The following is a 16138-nucleotide window of genomic DNA, read 5'->3' as shown; positions in this document are numbered from 1 at the left end:
ATTGAAAAAGAAAGGCAAAGTTGGTGGCATCACAATTCCGGACTTCAAGCTCTATTACAAAGCTGTCATCATCAAGACAGCATGGTACTGGCACAAAAACAGACACATAGATCAGTGGAACAGAATAGAGAGCCCAGAAATCGACCCTCAACTCTATGGTCAACTAATCTTCGACAAAGCAGGAAAGAATGTCCAATGGAAAAAAGACAGCCTCTTCAATAAATGGTGCTGGGAAAATTGGACAGCCACATGCAGAAAAATGAAATTGGACCACTTCCTTACACCACACACGAAAATAGACGCCAAATGGATGAAGGACCTCAATGTGAGAAAAGAATCCATCAAAATCCTTGAGGAGAATGCAGGCAGCAACCTCTTCGACCTCAACCGTAGCAACATCTTCCTAGGAACAATGGCAAAGGCAAGGGAAGCAAGGGCAAAAATGAACTATTGGGATTTCATCAAGATCAAAACTTTTGCACAGCAAAGGAAACAGTTAACAAAACCAAAAGACAACTGACAGAATGGGAGAAGATATTGCAAACGACATATCAGATAAAGGGCTAGTATCCAAAATCTATAAGGAACTTAGCAAACTCAACACCCAAAGAACAAACAGTCCAATCAAGAAATGGGCAGAGGATATGAACAGACATTTCTGCAAAGAAGACATCCAGATGGCCAACAGACACATGAAAAAGTGCTCCACGTCACTCGGCATCAGGGAAATACAAATCAAAACCACAATGAGATAGCACCTCACACCAGTCAGAATGGCTAAAATTAACAAGTCAGGAAATGACAGATGCTGGCGAGGATGCGGAGAAAGGGGAACCTCCTCCACTGTTGGTGGGAATGCAAGCTGGTGCAACCACTCTGGAAAACAGCATGGAGGTTCCTCAAAATGTTGAAAATAGAACTACCCTATGACCCAGCAATTGCACTACTGGGTATTTACCCTAAAGATACAAACATAGTGATCCGAAGGGGCGCGTGTACCCGAATGTTTATAGCAGCAATGTCTACAATAGCCAGACTATGGAAAGAACCTAGATATCCATCAACAGATGAATGGATAAAGAAGATGTGGTATATATACACAATGGAATACTATGCAGCCATCAAAAGAAATGAAATCTTGCCATTTGCGACGACGTGGATGGAACTAGAGCGTATCATGCTTAGTGAAATAAGTCAATCGAAGAAAGACAACTATCATATGATCTCCCTGATATGAGGACATGGAGAAGCAACATGGGGGGGTAGGGGGATAGGAGAAGAATAAATGAAACAAGATGGGATTGGGAGGGAGACAAACCATAAATGACTCTTAATCTCACAAAACAAACTGGGGGTTGCTGGGGGGAGGTGGGATTGGGAGAGAGGGAGGGGGCTATGGACATTGGGGAGGGTATGTGCTATCGTGAGTGCTGTGAAGTGTGTAAACCTGGCGATTCACAGACCTGTACCCCTGGGGATAAAAATACATTATATGTTTATTAAAAAAAAAAAAAAATTTGGAAGGGGAGGGGAACCATAAGAGACTATGGACTCTGAAAAACAACCTGAGGGTTTTGAAGTGTCAGGGGTGGGAGGTTGGGGGAACAGGTGGTGGGTAATAGGGAGGGCACGTTTTGCATGGAGCACTGGGTGTTGTGCAAAAACAATGAATACTGTTTCGCTGAAAAAATAAATAAAATGGGAAAAAAATAAAAAAAAAGGCAAGAGAGAGAAAAAAAGTGGGGGTGGGTAGGGAGAAGAATAGCTCTTTACCATCTAACAAATATAAAAGAAATAATACATTAAAATGTCATCATGTTGCAATCCTCAATTTGCTGATTTAGGCAAATCATCAATAAATACTAAAACCACTTAGTGAAAAGCAGTTGGGAAATAGATAGTTCACAGTATCAAAGCATCACCCCAAAGAATACTACCAGTTTCAAAGAAGTAGTGAACTTTTATAATACAGAGATCTGGCAATCACCACTTTAATCAAATAATTAAAGTTATTACCACTAATGGAACTTATATGCCTCCTGATCTGATGCAATAAGTACACAACTTTACCTATGAATAGGATAATCATATAATTTATCAGCTGAATAGCCATATTTCTGAGAGGGAAAGGGAATGCGATTAATAGTTAAATAAAAACAATAGGTATAAACTGGAATTGTCATGGAACAACCCTAGATTGAGCCTTATCTCTAAGTATCCTTATAAAAACACTAAACTGAATCTCATCATGATGAAGCATTCAGACAACTGACCTGCCCTCTTCACACAAGTCACAGAAAACAGACAGGGGATTGCTCTACATTAAAACTGAAGAGGTATAAAAACTACATGGAATGAGTTTATATGCTACATCAGAAGAAAAAAGCTACAAAAGATATTTTTGGATCAATTACAGAAATGTAAATATGGACTGTATTAGATATTAGAAATTTTATTAATTTTCCCATTAACTTTTGCTAATGGTATTGAGATTATGCAATTATTCTTAAAAGATATGTATGTAGTTAGGTATTTAAGGGTGAAGTATTGCAAAGCCTACAACTTATTTTCAAGTGGTTCAGCCAAAAATGTATACAATATCTAAGTATGCACACACATATAATAGAGAAATAAACGTGGCAAAATGTATGGGTATTTGATGCAATTCGTCCAATATATCTGCATGTTTGAAGTATCTGAAATGAAAGTTGGGGGAAGGAACAATCCACAAAAAAAAAATTTTTTTTTTTACCTTGAAGTCTCTCATCAGTGAGTATTTTGTTTGTTTGGTTCCAGGTGCTATCTATAAATATAATTTTTTTCAGTGTTGTGTCTTGGCACTTGCTGTCATTCGAATCCTGTTCTTCAGTTTTCTTGCGTTTAATAAATGGCTTGTCGGGGTCTTCATTTTTGTCTTTAACATTATTTTGAATCCTTTTTTGCAGATGAAAAGAAATATCTTTTATTGAGACAGACTTAGGTCCAGGAAAAACAAGTGCAACCTAAAGCAAAGAAACTTAAGTTAGTAGGGTGCTGTTATGACCTTCAAAATGAATAAATTCTGACACTTTTAAAACTTAAAGAGAAACGAACATGCTGCATACCTGAGAAACAAGCATTAGGTTCTGTAACAACCACTTAAGCCATTTGAAAGTTAGTGTGTTTCTTTAATAAGTATGGTAAAGATTTTGGCTCTTCCCTAAGATTTAAAAATCATAATATACTAGCTAGAAGTATTGTTTCAAAATAACTGACAGAAAGCCAAGTTAATTGTATCATGAATCAAAAAACTAACTACTATAATATTTCACAGTATAAAACACAAAGTACGTGACACTAGGTAAAAGAACCAATGAAAAGCACTCAATAATTAAATACAATTTTCACAATTTCAATATAATAAGCAGAAATCAAACAAATAATACTGTCACTGCTGGTGAGGATATGATGTTCTGGGCCTTTATAGCCATTGCAGATGTCAGGTTTCGATAGTATAACTCTTCACAAAAGCAGTTTGGCACTTTGAATCAAGAGTCTTGAAATGTTCACACCCTTTGGTTATTTCACTTTTGGGAATTTACCTTAAAAAATAATCGTAAATACAACTCACAATATCCAGAATATCTGTTAAAGTATATTACAGTGAAAAATTAAGACTGAAAAATCTGACTTTCAAGGAATAATTCTGTAAATTATGCTACCTTTCTTTCAGCATGTTTTTACTGAAACCTTACACACTTTAGAGCCTCCAATGTTTGAACAGCTCCTGCCACAAAGAAGGTGTCCAATTAATATTTGTTAAATGAACAAATGTTGGTCAAATCATGGGTATTTTATCTCCTGTACTTTTCTATATTTCCCAAATTTTCTTTAATGAACATATATCATTTTTAATATGAAAACATAAGCAATATAAAAATAAAAGGATAGGAGAAGAATAAATGAAACAAGATGGGATTGGGAGGGAGACAAACCATAAATGACTCTTAATCTCACAAAACAAACTGGGGGTTGCTGGAGGGAGGTGGGATTGGGAGAGGGGGAGCGGGCTATGGACATTGGGGAGGGGAGGCGAACCATAAGAGACTATGGACTCTGAAAAACAACCTGAGGGTTTTGAAGGGTCAGGGGTGGGAGGTTGGGGGAACAGGTGGTGGGTAATGGGGAGGGCACATTTTGCATGGAGCACTGGGTGTTGTGCAAAAAGAATGAATACTGTTACGCTGAAAAAATAAATAAAATGGAAAAAAAACAAACAAACAAACAAAAAAATAAATAAATAAATAAATAAAAGGAAAAATCCTGAATTTGAAAACTCCAGTTATAAAAGTTTCTCAAGCATTTACAATGCATGCCTATATTTCCCCCATACCCAATAAGCAAAGGTCAGGGCTTTGTTATCTTCTTGGATTGTAAGCATATCACATCTCTTTATAGAACCCAACACTATATCCTATTCAATTGAGATAAATAATACCTTGCTGACCAGAGAGGGAAACACAAAGATACTCCTTGATCCAAAACTCAGAAATCATTTACAAACAACTATATAAACTCAACCAAAACACAAATATACGGATGGAAAAGGAAAATCTAAGTTCGTCTAGAGCAAATGAACACATTAATTTTTAATTATGTTTCCAGATTAACCACACAACAAATATCTCCAAGAAACCTAGAAGAGTTTACATACTTTTTTAAAAAGTACCCAAGGCCTTTTTTTTGGGGGGGGTACTTTTTTTTCTTTTCAACAAGAGCTGTAATATCTCACCAATGTGACAATTTTAAATACATGCAAACCAATTTTGAATCTAGACATGATCAAAGGAAGGCCTCTGAGCAAGCAAAAGGTGTTACAAAGGTCATATATTAAAGTTCTTAATTCAGGGAGAATTCTTGAAAATCCTTCTAATTCAGACTTTCTTTTCTTCTTTTGGAGAAATTCCAACGTTTGTAATATGGTTTCTTAATTTGTATCAAATCATCTTTATGTAGCATCAGCAGGAAAATGGAGAGGAGAGAAAGTAAAAGCAGGCATAGCAATATGGGCAAAGAGTAAAAACCTGAAGAAGTAACACAGAACAACTATATATCCAGGATCTATAAAGAACTCCTCAAACTCAACACACACAAAACAGATAATCATATCAAAAAATGGGCAGAAGACATGAACAGACACTTTTCCAATGAAGACATACAAATGGCTATCAGACACATGAAAAAATGTTCATCATCACTAGCCATCAGGGAGATTCAAATGAAAACCACATTGAGATACCATCTTACACCAGTTAGAATGGCCAAAATTAGCAAGACAGGAAACAACATGTGTTGGAGAGGATGTGGGGAAAGGGGAACCCTCTTACACTGTTGGTGGGAATGCAAGTTGGTGGAGCCACTTTGGAGAATAGTGTGGAGATTCCTCAAGAAATTAAAAATAGAGCTTCCCTATGACCCTGCAATTGCACTGCTGGGTATTTACCCCAAAGACACAGATGTAGTGAAAAGAAGGGCCATCTGTGCCCCAATGTTTATAGCAGCAATGGCCACGGTCACCAAACTGTGGAAAGAACCAAGATGCCCTTCCACGAATGAATGGATAAGGAAGGTGTGGTCCATATACACGATGGAGTATTATGCCTCTATCAGAAAGGATGAATACCCAACTTTTGTAGCAACATGGACGGGACTGGAAGAGATTATGCTGAGTGAAATAAGTCAAGCAGAGACAGTCAATTATCATATAGTTTCACTTATTTGTGGAGTGTAACAAATGACATGAAGGACATTGGGAGATGGAGAGGAGAAGGAAGTTGAGGGAAATTGGAGGGGGAGGTGAACCATGAGAGACTATGGACTCTGAAAAAGAACCTGAGGGTTTTGAAGGGGCGGGGGGTGGGAGGTTGGGGAACCAGGTGGTGGGTATTAGGGAGGGCACGTATTGCATGGAGGGAGCACTGGGTATTGTGCAAAAACAATAAATACTGTTATGCTGGAAAAATAAATTAATTAATTTAAAAAATAAAGTAAAAACAAACAAAAAAAAAGTAAAAATAACAAACAAACAAAAAAAAACAAAAGTAGAAAGACAAAATTCAAAAAGCCTTAACAATCTAAGATCATTTGATCTTTGAAGATACCAATGAGGGGTGCCTGGGTGGCTCAGTGGTTTAAGCCTCTGCCTTTGGCTCGGGTCATGATCTCAGGGTCCTGGGCCCCGCATGGGGCTCTCTGCTCAGTGGGGAGCCTGCTTCCCCCTCTCTCTCTCTGCCTGCTGCTCTGCCTGCTTGTGCTCTCTCTCTCTCTCTGTCAAATTAATAAATAAAATCTTAAAAAAAAAGATACCAATGAAGTAAGTAAATTATATATTGTTTACTGTTACATAAAGATAACCCTAGGTCATTAAGAAAAATATTTAATTATGTTCAAGTTCAGAAAGGCAATGGAATTTAAAAATCTTTTTTAGATTCAATGTGAAGAGGTGTAAAAAATAAGCTGCCTACTTCATGGTCCTTTTCTTCATATTCTGGAATACAAGGATACGTGTAAATATTTACAAATTCAGGTGCTAATAGTTTTGCATGTATAGCAGTACTTTTGCCATCTGTTTCATTTGGATGTTTAATGATGTCAATCTTCAGTGGAAGCTAAAAGTAAAAAAAGGACAAATGAACACAACAAATACAAAAATCCAGATTTTTATGTAATTAAAAATGATCTTCAAAGTTTACATAACAAGTTCACACTAAGATCCTGTAAATATGATATGAAAGGCATACTTTTCTAAACCAGATTAGGAATGCTAAGAGTCATAAAGCAAATCCTAAATTTCTTCCTCAATATTGTTGATCATATAATAGAACAATTATTTCCAATGTATTTAACATAGAATCTGTTCTTAAAGCAAAGCTTCAAGGCCATTTTCATTTAAGCTACATAGGCTTTGAGTCCAATTCCTTGCATTTCAGTATCTGTATCAAGAACGCTTTTTATAATTCCTATAAATTTTAGGATTATTAATTTTATGACACAATAAAAGGAAATATAAGCTGGGCAAAAGTGTCACATCTAAAATTCAAGTCAAAATTTTACACCCTATACATCCTTTGAGGTCCAAGGTATTACCCTTAAAAGGGTTCACCCTTTATCGTGAACATCATGATTTAACAGCACAAATGAAATAATTATCAATTGGAAAAGGTCTAGGAGAATAGGTCTAGGAGGTGCACACTTCATATAAAAATTAACTCTCTGAAAAATCATTTTGTCTATTTTCCTTTAAGTTTCATTACTTCTTATGAATTACATCCTGCCTCTTTGCAAAAATAATATTCTCTAACATTTTTCAAGTCAGATTTTTCTGTTATTTCCCTGACTTGTTTGATTTAGTTTCCTGTATAACGTTTGCACAAGTGCTGTAGTCAGCCATGGTTATGAAAATGAAAGCTGAGTCAGATCCCTCCAAAAATGTGTATGAGAAACTCTGAGATGGATTCTTCAGTGCAGATTATAAATGACATATATTATTACCAATACTCTTCCAGCTCCCACCGCACCCATAACAGGCAGGATCCTAGGTATTTACCCTGGGAAAAGCTAAATTTACCCTGGAGTATAAAACTATTTTTCTTTTTTTAAAACAGCTTTAATAGATAAAATTGGTATAATAAACTCCATATATTTAAAGTGTAGAATATAATGAATTTTAATACCCTTGAATTCATCATCATAATCAAGGTCACGAACGTAACTGTCACCCCCAAAAGCCTCCCTTCTTCCCCTTTCCCCATCAACTACCACCCACAGTCCTTAGGTAACAATTGGTCTGCTCTCACTATAAGTTAGTTTGTATTTTCTTTTTTTTTTTTTTTAAGATTTTATTTATTTATTTGACAGAGAGAGATCACAAGTAGGCAGAGAGGCAGACAGAGAGAGGAGGAAGCAGGCTCCCTGCGGAGCAGAGAGCCCGATGCGGGGCTCGATCCCAGGACCCTGAGATCATGACCTGAGCCGAAGGCAGCGGCTTAATCCACTGAGCCACCCAGGCGCCCCTAGTTTGTATTTTCTAGGATTTTATATAAATGAAATCATATGGTAAGTACTCTTTTCATCTGACTTCTTTCACTCGGAATAATTATTCTGAGATTCATCCATATTGTTGTGTGTATCATTAACTGCAGAGCTGTTTTTTAAAGGGGCAGTTGTTGCATGGTACTGAATGACCCCAGGTGCCTATACTTTATCTTTCTGGATTTTTGTGTGGAAAAAGGATGGTATCTATCCCAGAAGGGCCATGAATATGTATCCCAAATAGTTTTCACTTTAGGATTTCAAACCCTGTATCTCCTTCCCTCCCCACTTAGGCCTAGTAACCAATTAGGGCCAACTGCTTTAAATTGTCAAACCAACTTCTTGTCACAGAAAATTTACCATTTAAGTGGGCAGTTCACAAATGATTTTACATCAGTCTACTTCTGGCTGAACTCTACATCAGAATTTCCTCATGATGCTCAGTCTCAGTTGACACTACATTCCCTTTCCCCAGGGTCTCTCAGTCCCAGGTCAGCATTATCTTAGCCCACGGAAGATAGGAAAGAAGAAAAAGAAAGCACATCATGATAAAGTATTGTGTTACTAATAAAACTGACTTTCTTACATGGCTGATGAGAAGAACTGAAAATTCCAAAGGTGACCATCAACATTTCTCAAAGCACATCATGATAAAGTATTGTGTTACTAATAAAACTGACTTTCTTACATGGCTGATGAGCAGAACTGAAAATTCCAAAGGTGACCATCAACATTTCCCATCAGCTGGCTATGTCTGAAGGGTATCATATTTATCAAGGACATAGGACTGACTGTTATTCATGTATTTAAACATCACATACCTTGCCTATTATGGACTAAATCCTATAGGTATAAGACAATTATGCAAAATTTGTGCTCAAGAAGTTATTACTGGGACCCAGTCTAGTTACTTTAGTTCTCCCTGAGCAAGCCTGAAATTTCTAACATTATGAAACAAAAGCACAGACACAGATCAAATCATGGAAACAAATGTTTGTGCTCTAGTTCACACATTTTAAAGGAAGATATTTCCTAAACAATGACAGGGTACGGAGGAACACCAGAAGCACTGACCAGACACACAGTTCAAGTAGAAATGTTCTGTTTTCAACCACAAAGAACATCAATCTGTTCTCTACACTTATATTTCTTATAAGAGATTTATCAAATCTTTCTGCTCAAATTTATCAAAATGCCATTAGCAAGAAGTCCTAAGTCTTTTCCTATGTGATCATCAACTTTCCCAAAGAGAGTATTTTAAATTCTAGAACTCTAAAAAAGATGAAGCTTTCTTTGACCTCATGATTAGTTTTGCTCTTCCTTTAAAAAATACCAAGAGTATCTTTAACCTTTACTCATGCATTTCACATGACATTTTTAAAAACTCATATTCTGCATGAAAAAAATCAGCATTTATGAATTTATCTGTAGATTGAAATTTAAAGCTTGGGAGGCACTTACTCATTATGTAGTCGTCTTCCCTTCCCAAGCAGGCTATCTAAAAGCAAATGCTGAATGATTTGTAAAAATAAAGTAAAAATTAGAAAAAAATTTTATAGAGCTTTTACTATTAATATACATTAACATACTGAGTTTTATATATGGCCATTAAAATACAAACAATTTTAAAAACTCTGCATGCTCTGGTAGGCCATCTAGAATTGATCAAACATTTGGCATAGTGTTTTAAGTCACTTCTTCTAAATAATGGATATTAGATCACTGATTTGGAAAATAATCCTCTATTAAATTTCTATGAAAATAAATGTCTATGAAAAGTCAATATGTGACCGACTTTTATTATTCTGATCTTCAATCCTTTTGAACACAATACATTTTAAGATAAAACTTTTAAAGGGATACTCTCTATGTGGCTATGATATGAAAAGAACATAGAATAATTCCGTTTATACTTCCAAAACTATACTTTTGAAATTTAGCATTCTTACAAAATAATAAGAAACTTAAAGAAGATTATTTTCCTCAAACTCTGAGTTTTTCTAAGGTTAACTATGAAGCTGATTAGGTTCCATGCTTATTTCATCTTGCCCAGTAACTTTCCAATAGCCTATAAGTGTGATTTTAGACCCTTGAGGAGACCCTGGACTTACCAAGATAACATATAAGCTAAACTGAATTTCAAGTAACAAAATATAAGTATTAAGGTATTTTACTTCAAATTTAAATGAATCTTAAAATCACCACATTAAATATCTTTAAATATAGTTTTAACTTATTTTCTTACTAGTAAGTTCTACTGAGTCCATGTGTAGAGTTTAGTCTCTCTAAATTCCTAATAGGCAGCAAATTTTACACATTATTTGATTTACTCCTAAAATTCATGTCAATGTTAGACAAGTTGACATATATGTAATAAATTCTTTGATTACGCAGACATCATGGTCCACAGACCTTTTACCTAAACAAGAGTAGTCTTGGTAAGCAACAAAACGTATAAAGTAAGCAATCGATTCAAATCAATTTTTTAAAGTCTGGCTTAAATCACTACAATTATAACATAGCCCAGTGAGTGGCCTTAGTCCTTTTTTTTTTTTTCCCCAAGTAGTCTCCATGCCTAGTGTGGAGCCCAATGTGGGACTTGAACTCGCAACCCTGTGATTGAGAACTGAACTGAAACCAAGAGTCAGACACCTAACCAACTGAGTTACCCGGGTGTTCCAGTCTTAGTATTTTTAATTTTAGTTAGTTTTGGTCACTGACATGAGCTCCATCTCCATGTAGAATGGGGCTAAGCCTGTTCTACAAAAGCCCAAGCAAAAAAATCAATCCTACTTCCTTTAGGATATGTTTTCTTAAAAAGAAGTCTAAGGCCCTGAGGTAGTTTTTGAAGTTCCTTCAGGCAATTATACAATTATCTCTTGTAGTATTCATGTTTATGCCACATTTTCCCCTATGTTTTAGAAGAATTCTAATCGTTAGTGAAAAAGTGATTTCATTCAAAACAATATCATTCATCTCAGACCCAAGTGTTTTAGCAGTGTGTCTTTTTCCAAAGACAAGAAAAGCAAATAGGTTTACCAGTCTGTAAGATTAAATTTTCTATTAATATTATTCATCTCCATAATGATGTTACTTATCAAGCTTATCAATTGTATTAGAGTAGGTATGTATGAAATATCTTTTTAAAACCTCTTCTCCTACTTTCAGATAGTTAAATTTCTTACCAACCTTCACAAGTGGCATCTGTTCAATAGGTACATTTTCAACTGGGACATAACATGTATAGCAATAGAACATTCTTGAACCACCACATTGGAGACATTTTGATCTTCCACTTTGTTGAGCTTTTTGAAGAACTTCTTGAGATGCTAAGCATAAGTTTTGGAAAGGATCTTCTGCAGCTATGGAAGTAGTTTGTGAGTGCTGTGTTTCTACAAATTTTGAATTATTTTCTTCCTTTTCTTTGAGAAATATAGGTGGATTGAGAGACATTTTTCATTCAAACCAAAGTTTAACATCTATTTCTAAAACATAAATCATAGGTGCACTGCAAAAGAAAAAAAAAAGTGGGGAAGGGGTGAAATAAAGACAGGAAATATTTTGTTCCTTGTCTCCACAAAGAAAATTACCCAATTTAATTTACAACTGCATTCTATTTTTAGTATTTATTAACAAGTATTAATAAGCTTTTTAAACCACTTAATTAGCATGATTTAAAATACAAAATTAAAAAGCAATAAACTCAAAACAATAAATTACCCTTCTGAGTCATTCCCTCCATAAAAATAAAAAGGTGCTCTCTTAGAAAAAATATTTCAAATATAAAACTTAGGTACCAATAATACATTTTTCAGTGACTCTTATTTTGTTTTATATTAGGAATATAGTGTTTAAATGCTATTATCAGCCAGAATGTATTCAACCCTGTACACTCTGACTTTAAACCGATGTTATATGACATAAAATCTCAACTTGGATCCTAATGAAAATACAAGGTTCCAGTGAAATCAGTAAAATTTAGTTGTTGTTATGGTTCAAAAGACTTACTCTTCTCCAACTTACATCACACATACAAAAATATAACTAAACATCCATTAAAATAGGACAGGCATCTACTACCAATTATGATTTGTAAAATACCCCCAAAGCTGAAATGCATGCCCAGAAAAAGAAAGTGTGATCTTATAAATTAAAAAAAATTTACAGAGTAATGTTAATGTCCCTTTACTCAAAGACTTCATACCACTTTTAAAAAATATAAGTCATTCAGGGGCACCTCGGTGGCTCAGTTGGTTAAGCCACTGCCTTCGGCTTAGATCATGATGCTGGAGTCCCGGGATTGAGTCCCATATCGGGCTTCCCTTGCTCTGCAGGGAGCCTGCTTCTCCCTCTCCCTCTGCCTGCCACTCCCCCTGCTTGTGCCCTCTCTCTCTCTCTGTCAAATAAATAAAATCTTAAATAATATATATAATTCATTCAGAGTCTTCAGTTCCAGAGATAAAATAGTGAAATAACTTCCTCACTTAAATATTTCCTTCCAAGAAGAATGATGTCTGTTACTCAAATATTCTGTAAGCACAGTATCTTTTGAGGGAGAAAAGAGACTGGGGCCCTTTTGATTTGATATGCATTCCAAAACTGTAAAATGAGTCTCTCATTATAAAGCTTATGGCATTGCGGTGTTTAACTATGAGGCCCCTGGCACTTTGAGTACAAACACTGACAGGAGAAATGCTGTGACTGCAACAGGAAACTTTTCTGTGGTATTCCAAATAGAAAGTAAACAAAAAGTCCAGTGGAACATAATATACAACATAATTTAGCAACAAGAAGTTAGTGATACTAATTTAATTACTCATCAAGAGTTTTTTATAGGTTGTAAATCCCAGTAAGCTTAAGACACAAATAAAAAGATGCAAAGGAAAAAGATGCTTATACCTGAAGGAAAAATAAAATACACTGCCAAATTTACTCAAAGTAAATTTACCAAGCTGTCACCTTCCCTTGAATCTCAGATCTTTTTAAGATCATGTTGAGTCTTGGACCTTATCTGCAGAAAATGTATACTCAAGACACAGTATTTCATACACAATTTCAGATAGTTTGCAGATCTCTAAGAGTCCATCTACAGATCCAGGTAAAGAAATCCTAAGCTCAAACAGTCATTCTAAGGACAGGAGCAGTTTTAAAAGTCTGGGAAGAGATCCTATTTGTCTCCAGAAATCAGAGCTACAAATCCCGTTAGGCAACTAAAGGTCAGCTGTCACAAGCCAATAGGTCTCATTACTGCACTTAGGAAGGTGGTTTAAGTTGCACCTAAGTCTTGGTTTGGGTTTGCTCTGGTGTTTTCTGAAGTCCTTACAGAGAAACATTTTAAGGTTATAATAGTCTTGAATTATCCCATCATGGGACCCATCCTAAAAAAGAAACTAGACTGGACTAATTCAATCTGACTCCATTTTCCTGGGTGTTCTAGTGGCTAATTAGGGGGTTTAATATGCCACTAAAGGCCTCAGGAATAATGGGGCTGAAGTACACGGTTCCTGGGGATGTCATGAAAGTCAATGTGTTTCCTGACATTCAATGGAAAACTACTGGTGAGTTTTTCTAGGGCCTTCCAAGTGCATTCTGCCTCAGAAATATTCCCTTATATTTCACTTGGCCTTCCAACCATAAAGCCAAATGGATACTAGTAAAGCCTTATATAAATGTTCTTCCTCTACAAAAATCAAACAACATAAACACCTATGAGGCAGTGAAAGGGAAATGTTTATGGCTCCTTTCCCTGCCTCACCTATACACTCTCTCTTATGGCTGTGGTGGCCACACAGAGAGTCCAGAAATAGTAAGTCATGGATAGCTCCCTCCAAAGGTCTCTGAAACCATATGACACCAGCAACTGTTCTCACCTAGCCAATAGCCTGCCTCAAATGTGTACAGATAGTTTGCTGCAAATGATGGTTCACAACCTCTGAAACATACTTATTAATATCAAATTCATGCAGGGAATAAAAGTGGAGTTGTGGGAGTTACTTAGAAAACATAAAAAGAATATATTCCTAAAGAATAAATATTTTTACCTTGATGGTACATCTGGTACACTCTGCAACTTAGGTTGAAAACAAATTTTTACTCCCCCTCTACCCTCTTTTCCCAAAAAAACCAATTACTCATCAAGTTTCATCAATTCCACCTAACATATAATTCTCTAACTTTAGGCTCAAAGTCAGGACTCTAGATGATCTATGGCAATCTCTTACATCTTTTTAGGTTTGCCCCTTTATTTCTGGTTCCACATATTTAGCATGGAAAAATCCGCTTTAGCCTAGAGTTGCCTTTTAGCAAAGCTATCCCTCCTAGCAATCAACTCTGCAAAAGAAGGACTCTTTACCAGTTCTTTACATATCTCTCCCTGTGTCTCATGCAGCAAGAGGAATTCAACAATTACTTATTAAATCAAAACCATTCTGAAAAAGAAAACATATGTATGCATCTCCCTCTTGAATGATCTCACAAACCACCTTCATGGGCCATCTGCAGCCTGGCACAAGTGGCAACATGGCAGATACCCCCCCTCCCCAAAATAATGATCTTAAAAGCTCCAAGGTACAGGTCACCTCCCAATGGAATACTATATAAAATTCCCCTACCATGTATTGTAGACCAATTCGGTATACTAGATAAAACCCACTTCGAATTTTTTTTTTCCTTAAGTATTTTTAAGAACCCGTTCAAATAACACACACAGGTCCAACATTCATTTTTTAAAATCCAAGGTGCCAACTTTTTCATACAGGACCAGTGGCCCCTCCCACATCCCCCATCACTTGGCAGGCAGGCAGACTGCCTTGCCTCAGTTTTTCATGGTACACCGGGGTTCAGACAGAAATAATCCTCAAATGCTTAAAAGAAATAATCCTTAAATGTTTTCACTCAAGCAGAGATTTTTATCATCCAACTCCGTGAACTGGTATCTTAAACTATTAATATACTTCTTTACTTGTTCTACATTCCCAAGAAACAATTTACACCTAAGAAACAGCCTCCCTGGCTTATTATGTAACCACTATCTTAATATTTTAAATACACTGCATGGCACACTATTTCTGTACTAAGCTGCAGCTTCTGTGATTACCAATTCCCCGCAAACCACTCCAAACACTAAAAAACATAGTTCCTAGGTGACTACCTGCCAGAACAGACTTTCCTCACGGCGGAAACCACTGAAAATGATTGTTAGGGCAAAGAAAAATTTTGAGGAACAATTTGGAAGCCTTTTCCCCGAAGGGCCCGCAGGATCGTAAAAAACGCAAGCGCTCCAGTACAGGGACCAAGGTCCCGCTCACAGGAGACACCCTGCACGACCTCCACTAGCGCCCGACCAAGCAGCGTTCTCTCCCCGCAGCCGCACGGCTCCGGCCAGGCCACTGGTCCGCACAGGGGCGCGGAGACCCGCACCAGCGATCGGAGTGGGACTCAGACCTGCGCTTCCCTCGGGTCCTCACACAGCTCCACGCGCCTTCCGCTCCGTCGGAACCCGAGGAGCGCGCCCGCCCGACGTCGCGCTAGGGCGCGGCGGAGCGCTTTCCCGGAGACACACGAGGGAGGAGCCCGGCCGTTGCTAGGGCCGTTGCTAGAGCCTGGCGCCGCGCTCGACGCGCGACGAAAGTAACGGGCGGGGAGGGACGCGGGCGTGGTTAGAAGGGGAAGTCCCGCCTCAGCCTCTCGGCTGCGGGCGGAGTCCCCCTGGTCCTGAGAGATCTGATCGGAAAGCGAGGTCGGGTTTGTGGAGCTGGTCCTCACAGCCCGGCAACCTTGCGCTGAGTTCCCTGCTGACTAGCGGAGGCCCCTTGAATGGAACGCGGTTCTGGAAGTATACTCTCAAGGTGTAGTTGCAGTGAGTTGTGAAAAATACTGATCCTATAGAACACGTTTCCATTTTACCCATTCCACAGCTCTTGTAGTCGTGAGAACTTAGTTCTATTACTTTTTTAGGGCTACGTCAAGATGAGTACTAGTCGTCATGAAAGCTATCAGGGAAACTGTGTATCTTATGGTTTGGTTTGCTTGAAAACTACACACGTGTAGAGTTGGAACTGCTTTCTGC

The 16138-nt window shown here is 37.3% G+C and overlaps 1 protein-coding gene across 3 annotated transcripts in view; it reads right to left on the bottom strand.

Annotated features, from left to right (window-relative positions):
* Positions 1-15550, bottom strand: part of DTWD1 (DTW domain containing 1) — a 60730-nt gene extending 45180 nt beyond the window's left edge. For all 3 annotated transcript variants that reach the window (XR_006818833.1, XR_006818834.1, XM_046010008.1), the window contains exons 1-4: positions 15221-15550; positions 11260-11578; positions 6504-6647; positions 2753-3002 (exon numbers count right to left, since the gene is read on the bottom strand). Coding sequence is in view for 1 of the 3 variants with exons in the window: in XM_046010008.1 (XP_045865964.1) it covers positions 2753-3002; positions 6504-6647; positions 11260-11523 (658 nt within the window). In the remaining 2 variants the exon portion in view is untranslated. The remainder of the gene's footprint in view (positions 1-2752; positions 3003-6503; positions 6648-11259; positions 11579-15220) is intronic.
* Between the last annotated feature and the right edge of the window lie 588 nt (positions 15551-16138).

Source organism: Meles meles, chromosome 6 (genome assembly GCF_922984935.1).
Source record: "Meles meles chromosome 6, mMelMel3.1 paternal haplotype, whole genome shotgun sequence".
Classification (NCBI taxonomy): Eukaryota; Metazoa; Chordata; class Mammalia; order Carnivora; family Mustelidae; genus Meles; species Meles meles.
Note: the sequence above shows the minus strand (reverse complement) of the source record. Positions and strands in the feature narration are given on the sequence as shown.